Source organism: Cydia pomonella, chromosome 8 (genome assembly GCF_033807575.1).
Source record: "Cydia pomonella isolate Wapato2018A chromosome 8, ilCydPomo1, whole genome shotgun sequence".
NCBI classification, from domain to species: Eukaryota; Metazoa; Arthropoda; class Insecta; order Lepidoptera; family Tortricidae; genus Cydia; species Cydia pomonella.
In genome coordinates this window covers 4,116,595-4,126,283 of record NC_084710.1, presented here as the reverse complement: position 1 = coordinate 4,126,283, position 9,689 = coordinate 4,116,595, and the positions used below count along the sequence as shown (strand labels likewise).

General features: G+C 36.7%; 2 protein-coding genes across 3 annotated transcripts in view; one reads left to right on the top strand and one right to left on the bottom strand.

The window, feature by feature from the left end:
- The first annotated feature begins 37 nt into the window (after positions 1-37).
- LOC133520267 (uncharacterized) lies at positions 38-6,469 on the top strand. The gene is made up of 2 exons (XM_061854643.1): positions 38-886; positions 2,054-6,469. Exons 1-2 carry the CDS (start codon positions 845-847, stop codon positions 3,305-3,307), a joined length of 1,296 nt encoding a protein of 431 aa, XP_061710627.1. The 5' UTR covers positions 38-844; the 3' UTR covers positions 3,308-6,469.
- LOC133520264 (acetylcholine receptor subunit alpha-like) overlaps positions 4,462-9,689 on the bottom strand; it is a 120,593-nt gene continuing 115,365 nt past the window's right edge. For both annotated transcript variants that reach the window (XM_061854639.1, XM_061854640.1), the window contains exons 9-10: positions 9,014-9,227; positions 4,462-8,449 (exon numbers count right to left, since the gene is read on the bottom strand). In XM_061854639.1, the coding sequence (XP_061710623.1) occupies positions 8,255-8,449; positions 9,014-9,227 (409 nt within the window). In that variant the 3' untranslated portion in view covers positions 4,462-8,254. The remainder of the gene's footprint in view (positions 8,450-9,013; positions 9,228-9,689) is intronic.

The window sequence follows — 9,689 nt, the reverse complement described above, 5'->3', positions numbered from 1 at the left end:
CTCAGTGGAGCTACTTTTATTATGGAACCAACCCCGAAATCGCGAATTTTTTTTTGGCATTTTCATACATTTTGGGTGATCAAATGTCCATGTTTTCTATGGAATAGCCAATAATATTTTCGTGATTTCGGGGTTGGCCCATAGGAATAGTAGCTCGATTTAGCGAGTAGAATCTCTGCATTTAAATCCCCATGGTGGAAGACATACTGTATATTATTACAATCCTCTTTTTTCGTACGAGTACAAAAAGTATTTTGTATATTATAAGTACCATGTACGTATGTTACTTTTTTTAGTACTATAGTTCAGAAGACTGATTACTGCGGGAGTTTCAAAAAAATACTAAAATGTTAACGTTAATAGTGTTTTTCTTTAACCTTTTAACCGCTTAAATTTTTTCATCGAGCATGCTCGCGTCGCCGCCGGAACGGAGTTACACGAAGTTTTGTCTATTTTCTCAGACTGCGGCGAAAAGAGCTGGACATTGCATGTCTTATATCAGACTATGGTGGTTAAAAGGTTAATTAGAAACGTTACGTAAGTCTTTTGGAGTTATTTAAGGAATTACCCACCTTTTTTAGTATTCAAAGTACCTCTCTTTATTCCAATCAACCATCTTACTCTAATGAAACGTGGACCTACAAATATACTAGGTTATTTCAGCGCGTAAAAACTTATTCATTATAAATGGCTACTATACGCTACAGCAAATATTGAAACAGCTGAACCGTGACGCGTGTCTTGATTGGGTATATACTTAAATGGCTACGAAAGTAACGTAAGGCCTGTAAGAGCCCCCGCGCCGCGCGCACGCCTCGTATTACTACACGGAGATTCGTGAAATATGAAGGTGCTCGTTATCATCTTTTCGGGATTAGTGTTGCAGGTAAGATTTTCATATTTTTTAAATGGGACTGGAGTACAAAGTTTTGTTACGACTCCATTCGAAGAATGAAATACGATAACGATAAGTTCTGGTTTAGATAAGTTCTCATTTAGATATCGTCTGTATGTCATATTGACAGAAGCAGCTCGATTCGGGCAACCAACATTGGTTTGACGTTAGAAATATCGTAGATAGATCTTATTGGGATCACAGCGGAATCGAAATAAACGTCAATTTTGACATGTCGTTTAGTTATCGATCTTTTAAAGATCTTAAACGTGGCTTAATCATTCTTCGAATCGGGCCGTTAGTAGTTTTACTTAAGGCCCTGTAAGTTGAGAGGGGAGTTTTTAAATAATCGTACCGCTTTTGTAGTGTGGCCAAAAATTTTATAAAAAATCCTAACAGGATTTTCTCTAGCGACTTCATCGATTATAATCCTGATTTTTTGACTTTTGCGCGATAGAAAATAAAACGCGAACATAGGTTTTTTTTTTCAGTCATGCAGAAATCTTTATAGGAATTTATCTCCTAAACCGTGAGTCGTAGCACAAACGTAATCAAATTTTCGTTCCCCTTTTAGTAACCCCAAAGTAATAATAAAATAACACAAAAAGATAAAAACCGTAATGGCGGGCATCGTAGCGCCAAATTAAATAAATTTTTGTTCACCTTCAATACCCCACGCACTGAATAACCTATTACATTAGGACATTAAACAATCATCATCCTATTTTTTCATTATTATTATTTTATTGCAAGTTTGAGAAAAGCACTATACAAATCTCAGAGAAACGGGGTTGCCGGCCGCGTATCCTTAACTTCCCCGCTACGCTCGGCCATCTATATCAACTTGGCCTTCAACCCTTCGTTTCCCGTCCTCTATAGTAATGTACTATTACACTGTGCAAGTGTGATGAAAATTATTATAATATGCTCCCCGTTCCCTCCATACCCTTACCGCAACAATAGGGCGTTTGTAACCTGCACTCAAGATAAATAAATACTGGTCATAAATGATAAATGACATAGCTCTTGACTTGAATTAGTTATGGTGTTTTAATAATTCTACGTGTTGATTTTACATACTGCAACAGAATGTTTAATTGCGTAATTAATCGTGTTTATTACTTACGAATTGCGCATGAACTCTGCGAATTATTTCAGACATCTGCGTCATTCTTCGACGAACTGCGTGGCGCGGTGTCTTCAGTGGAGAGTAGCTTCGGGAAACTTCTGAATGACGTCATATACGATGTCAGGGAAACCATAGACTGCACTCTGATGGCAGTTGAGCAGGTGCTGGCTTTGGGTGTGTTTAGAGATCCAGCGGATTATGATACACGGTGCAGAGGTACTGAAGCGGTCGAGCAGCCACCACCACCACCGACAGCCGTGGTAGCCACCGACCCACCACCTACTCCAGAAACCCACAACATCGAAATCCCTCCTACACAAGTCGACTCCTCAATATTAAACGTAGATCAAGTTCTCTGTGATGTCTTAAAAAAAGATGACCCACACGCTCAACTAGAAACAGTTAAATTGGCTCTCATAAACGAAACTGAACGATTAACAGAAATAAGTGAATTACTAAAGAAACAACTTGAAGAACTCTCAGCAGAAGTGAAGGAAAAGTTTAAAGCGATTGAGCTGAAAACGTCAGAACCTTCTGTGGAGAGCATTTGGAACGATATTAAACTGCTACACGAAATAGAACATAAACATGAGAATTCCGACGATGCGAAGAAAATCAGCCGTGTTCTAGACCAGATTTTGAGTATCCTCGATGTGAATGAGGAAGATCGCTCATCCGCAGTCGATTACAAAATACAAGAAATTATGCGCAAACTTAGCAAGCAAACTAAAGGCGGAGACAGTGACATCTGGACAGACCTTAAAAATTATCCTAAAGATTTTCGCGAATACGCCAAAAGAGTATTTGATGAAAATAGATCGACTGTACCACCCGATGATAGAACTAAAAAACCCGAACCTGAAGAAGTTACAGAGAGTGATGCTGGTAAAATAGACGAAAAGGATAACCAAACTAAAAAAACTCATGAAACAGACAAAAAGGAAACCCAAACGAATAAAATGGACAAAAAAGATGACCAAACTGAAAAAACAAAAGAAATTACCTCAGTTAAACATAAACGTAAAAGACGTAAACCAAAAAGAACTACGACAACTACTTCTGAAAGACCGTTAACCATTGAGGAGTTAGCAGCTCAATACGGTTCGCTATTTGATGTGATGCCCGATATCGATAGTATTGAGAACAAGAAAGCTCTCGAAAGTGCGAAGAGTATCATACGAGATAACGAGCTGAATCGTGCAGTCTTGAACAGTTTGGAATCAAGCAAAGATGCGCGCGATCTTTTCGATGACCCAGACTTGCTAGCAGATTTTAAGGGATAAAAGAGAATAATACATTATATATTTATTGCTATCATATTGTTAATGTAATACCGCCTTTAAAAATTAAGTTTTTTTTTTTAACTAAGCACAGTTTATTGTTTGTCTTTTATTAAGGTATGCAATGTTTGGGCGGATCAACTTTTTAACCGGCACAAATCTCAACTTTTAAATTTCGTTGTAAATTTTCACTTTTAAATAATGGCTCGTCTAATTTTCAGTTAATGGTGTATGTTAAAACATTCAAGGCCTCAACTGTTAAACTTTATAAAAAGAAATTATTTATATTGTAAGCCTGATATCTTGGTAACTCCAGAGACATTTTGAGTAACTCAAGAGACATTAAACTGTCGGTCAAAAAGTTGATTCACCCGTTTATTTATTTTTATGTTAAGAATTATAATTAAGAAATAACTAATTTGCATTTGATATACAACGGTATAAACATTACTCGATATAGGTAATATTAAATCATAAGGAAAGTTTGTGATATAAAGAACTCGAGACTATTTCAATAAAAAAATCATTGTTCAATTGTTAACTTTAATTAGTCATCAAAAAGTTTAAATGGCTTATAATATAATGGCTTTTATAATATTTAAATAACACATACGGCCCGATTCGAAGAATGATTAAGACACGTTTTAGATCTTTAAAAGATCGATAACTACACGACATGTCAAAATTGACGTTTATTGCGATCCCGCTGTGATCTACGATATTTCTAACGTCAAAATGACATTGGTTGCCCGAATCGAGCTGCTTCTGTCAATTATACGACATACAAACGATATCTAAATGAGAACATATCTAAAACAGAACTTACCGTTATCGTAACTCATTATTTTAATCGGACCGTATGTAGAGTCTGTGCGGAAAGAGAAGAGTCGTGAAATGTATGGGGCGCAATACATTCCAAGACTCTTCTCTTTCCGCAAAGACTCTCTATAAGAAGTTTTGTAAACTCACGGCTATGCCATGAACTATCAAATCAAAAACAATTTGGAATTGCGCCTTAGTTTACCAGGTAATTTCAGTATAGATGTAACAGCATCTGTAGTTATATCGGTCTGCTCCCAGACCCCTCGTTAATTGAGTTTTGTGTACACACCTGTACTAATCGAAGAGGAAAGTCAATCTACAAAGTAAACACCGTGTTTCTATATTATAACGATTTTATTAACAATATAAATACGTAATTACAAACTTATTATTCTACAATTGAGCTGCGCTACTCTACCGCGAGCAGTCAACGTGCTTACTTTAATAGTTCTAGTTTGGTAAATCTTACTCTGTTCCTTACGAGGATCACTACGCTGCCTTTACCTCATGCCTTCAGCTATTTAATCCCTCAGTTGACCGAAAATCACTTGAGCTGATGAGATTTTCATTAGCCGTCTCAGTTGACATAATGTTTTATTTTAGATTTTGGAAAAGTCATGTGACCCAAAAATATGCATTAGGCAAAATGCGACACGAATAAAAGTCTCATTCGATCAAATTGTGTAGGTCTAAAGAGGGACACCCTATCCAACATATTGCTTGTAGAAATTCACACCAATGTGTTCGTGTTCATTTAATCATTACTTATCTTTCGTTTTATACTTAACACGAAAAGCGTTATATAATTAGCAATTTTACGTGATTTTTTTAAAATTTTGTACAAATATATTTTAAAATTGTCATTTTAATTTCTGTTCGTATTAAAAATTATGATTTATCTTCAATTCCTCTCCCATAAATTTGGCACCATACTTGTTAAAATATATCCAAATTTAATTTTTCCAATAAAGACATTCGGCACAGTTTACTATTTTACCAAGTGTAAGGCGTGGCTTACTTGAACTATTTTGTAAAAAAAAGCTTGAAATATAATTGCATCGTGTCAAAATAATAAGATCATCAGTCCGAAGCTAATAAATATAACAGGGAACCATTTCTCGAAGGGTATTAGACTAATAATATTGGTCCGCGAACTGTCAAGTCGTATGGGTTATCATGGCAACGCACTAATAATATTAGACTGATACTATAATTTGTCCACGAACTGTCAAGTCGTACGGGGTAACCATAGCAACAGACTAATAATATTAGACTAATACCGTTTGAGAAATGGGACCCAGCAAATAGAATGCATTAGTTATGTTATGGGATTATTACTAAGGTGAATCTTAAAGATGTAGGGGTTTTTTGTAGAAAGCTACAACATGAAGAAGGGTAGCTTTTTTGAGAAGATTTGGTGGAGTCAGATATCTTATTCTTTTAGATAAAAAAGACGTAACTTTCTACCAAAAACTACCTACATGAGTTGTCAAGACGAACTATGATAGAATTCAATAAACTTACTGTATTTTTTCAAAGCAATACAAATAATGATTTTCAATAAATTGGGATGCACGTTTAGAGCGGCTGGGGCTTCATCGAAGAAAGTATTTCTAAGTTTACATTCAGCCATTGTTGTGGTTATCGAATTGAGCAATCGCTTAACGTAAATTGTTAAGTATTGTACTTATTATCATAAGGATAATTGTTTACATGCTAAATGGGCATTGGTGCGTCTCAAGGACTAAGTAGGTTCGCTCCTTGAGGATATGTATGTATGTACAATATTATTTTGTTGAAATAATACATCGTTATTACTTGTGGTGGTTCCGCATTTCATTGTATAATCATAACATTTCAATGTAAATACTTGACTGATATATATAAATAAAATTAAAATATAATCTCGTACCTTTCTTTAGTATATGGCGGCATATTGATCAAATTCTACATCTTTCTTATAAATAATAAAATCGATATCTTTACGTTTATGTACATGTTCTATTCTACGACAAATGTTAGAAATTGCTTAGAAGTTTGAAGAATATAGCTATTCGATAGTAGAATTAATCATTCATCAAGAAGTAGGTATAATTATACTTATGATAATTGCTTAGTTTTCCTAGTCTATTTTGATTCGATGTCTACTTATTTGCTAACAATTAGGAAGGTATGGTACAAAACAAACGCGCTCTTAATTCAATCTTACCAGAATAAGCGAGGTGCGAATAGGAGATTACGTATACGTTGAGATGAAGCGTGTCTAAGTGTATTAATGTTAATGTACTGGCTAGTCTGGTGCTATCCGCTACACGATTTTATTGAACACAGACAATATTTATTTGGTGGTGTTTCGTTTTTATTACTTAAGCTTATTACTTTAGTTATCAACAAAATTACTACAAATAAAATCATCGTAACCTCATTGCACTTAACATTTATGAATACGAAAATTAACTCAATATCACAAGTCCAAAAATCTAACAAACTGGTAACACGTAAAGGTGTCTAAGGAAACTTTCAAGGATTTCGAAAAGCCGTCGTCCGTACCCTTTCATGTTCGTCGTAAAAGTTAACCTATCCATTTGGTTGTTATTCGATAAACGCCCTAAAGCTAGACATTTATCTTTATGTATCGGGCCAGATAATACGGTCAAAACGGTATCTGAAGATTAATAAGGGCGATAATAAAGCCCTTGATACAGGGAGTACGCACGAACCTTTTAACCATTTTATTTGTTTTATTGTTCGCCTGACACCAATCCTTTTACTACGATTGATTTATTATGAAGGTCGAATATTTTGGTACATTTTATATGTTTTGTAAGTAGAAGCTATCTTTGTGCGCCGTAATATTGTCATAACTTTTCCGGGCGTTGAAAAATAGCCGCCATCTTGCAAAATGTAGTACTTACTCCATTTTAGAGCCGCATCCGACCGTCTGCGTCTCACAAAATCGGATCTTACACTATTTTCAGTGTGTTCTGCTCGCATGTACCGATATATTATGTCGTATCAGGGACTTTCTCGTAATATATGAGGGATAGAAATTCATATTTCGGCACTTGATAGTAATATCCAACCTACATTCACTTAATTCATTTCCAAAATATTTTGATATTAATACAAATTGATCGTACTATTTATTATTGAAATCCTATATTAAACCATAAAAATGCAGTCGTAGCACAAAATATTCACTACACATTATTGTCATCCTTTTGTATAGAACTTTAGAGAAACCAGGGGTCCGTAACCATAGGATCAGTAATAACAAAAGGAAATCAGGATAACAGACATACAGTGCAGAGCTTAAGAGATACGAGAGGTCCTTAATTAATCTAATACATACACATATGTATACGAGTCGTGGAATAGAACACGTGGCGGGAGGGACGGGTGTGCGTTAGGTCTTGAGCGACGGCCGCCAATCTCGCTGTGATTAATTTGAAGCCTCCGAGCTTAGTTATGAGCCCCTGAACCAACCAATTTAGCAAAAATATTATTACAGAGTATCTCATTTTAAATTGACCGATGATCGATCTCTTAGCTATCCAATACTTGGACATTGTGAAACAGGCCCTTACGGCTCCAGTTAGGGTTTAGTTTAGACACTTTTTGCACATTTTGCATTTTAAGTGCAGTGTAAGCTAACAAAATATGGGCCGAGAGACCTGAAATAAAGACTTTCAATTTCAATTTGTTACCGATTTCAGCAGGTGAGTACATATACATATTCCACATGTTTGCAGGTATGCATTGGTATGTTTAACAAAAATTCAAACGGAAAACAGCATAATAGCGCTTTTATTTGTCGGCATAGCGCATTTACGTAGTTAAAACTAAGTACCTAGTACTTAGTTTTAACACTATTTCGAATGTCACGCTGATAGCGTCGAAATGGTAAAAACAAATGAATACAATCGAGTTGATCCTTAATCTGTTAAGCAAAAGGCATTTGTTTCTTCTGTGCAGCGCGGGATTCGGTAGCTGACCACCGAATCCCTATAACAAGCCCAGTAAAAAAGCAATTTTATCATCCTATTTATATGGTTCAAATTCATGTAACAGCTCATTCAGAAATAACGAGACACAACGAGATCAGCCACCGTCATTATTAAATAAGGTTTACGCTGGCGGCGGACACCGCACCAGTGTGGATGTGGCGATCTGGTTGAAGGCCTTGTCGATGGGCACGCGGTCGTCGTACAGCGTGGGTGCTTGTAGAATGATGCCGGCCGTGCCCACCAGTACGGCCAGCGTGAAGATCCACAGGAATAGTCTGTCTAGTACCATGGCTACGTACTTCCAGTCCTCTTTTACCTGCACAAATAAGTTACGCTCAACATGTCATTCTTGAAACAAGCTATTGCTGTATATTTTGTAGAAAATAAGTTCTTATAGCCATCTGGTGGCCTATCGATGGACGTACTTATTACTTCACAACTTTACAACTTTAGATTGCTTGTCTTGTGAATCAGTGATATCTGAAGCAGCATACTTAGCTAAAGATGTGTGTACTTATACGATCTATTTTTTAGTATATTCCAATTTAAACTTAATGAAGAACTGCAGGCAGAAGAATATAAACCATGTATGATGATGCAACGTCGAGTAGGATTAACCAAAGTTGGGTCAGATATGAGCCCCAAATATGTACCGTATTGGAGTCTTCTAACACACTTTGTGTGCTCGGCAAGAAGTTCGCAGGTGCACTTCGGGCAGGTCGAACACGAGCATATCAAAAATGTAGGTACTTTAGTGGAGTCTTTGAGCATCCTAGTTTCCTAGTATGATCTGCTATAAATCGCACGCAGAAGCACGTGCGGTGTACTTCAGGTGGACTAAACCCAGAAGGCGAGTCCAGCACAAACATCAAATGTGTACCTTAGTGGAGTCTTCGAGCATCCTAGTGTGCTCAGCTATAAACCGCACGCAGAAGCACGTGCGGTGGACTTCCGGCGGACACGAGGAGTGACTGAACCCGGGAGGCGGGTCCGGCACGGGGCTGAGTTCCTCCTCAACTCCGCCGTTGAGCGCGCCACCTTCTGTTGAGCCGTGGACCACGCAGCTGCCGCCGAAGCGATTGCTATCGCTCATACTGTGTAAGAAAAATGGTCTGTATTAACTGTTGCATTTTGGTGTTTAAAACACTGAAATCCTTGACGCCAAACATATGCAACAATGGTTTGCGAGCGAGAGATCTTTTACGAGTACAATGCCAATTTTCAACTGTTTTGCAAGATTTGTGCTAACCTGAAAAAATTCCCATGTATTGGATATTTTCGCTACTCTTTAAATTCATCTGAAAATGATTCTGAAGTTGATTAATTGATTGATTCATTGTTTAGCTTAAAAAATATTTCAACGATATCAAAACAAAACTCAGCTTCATATTACTGCATAGCAAAGCAGCATTATTTCTAACTACTTTTTTTCTGAGAATATTTAAGAGGCTATCGACCGTCGGTTTATTAGAAAACACAATTCCACTAATGAGGGCGCCATTAGACGGTCGATGCAGTCTTAATAAGAAAGCTGAGTTTAGTTTTGAAATCGTTGA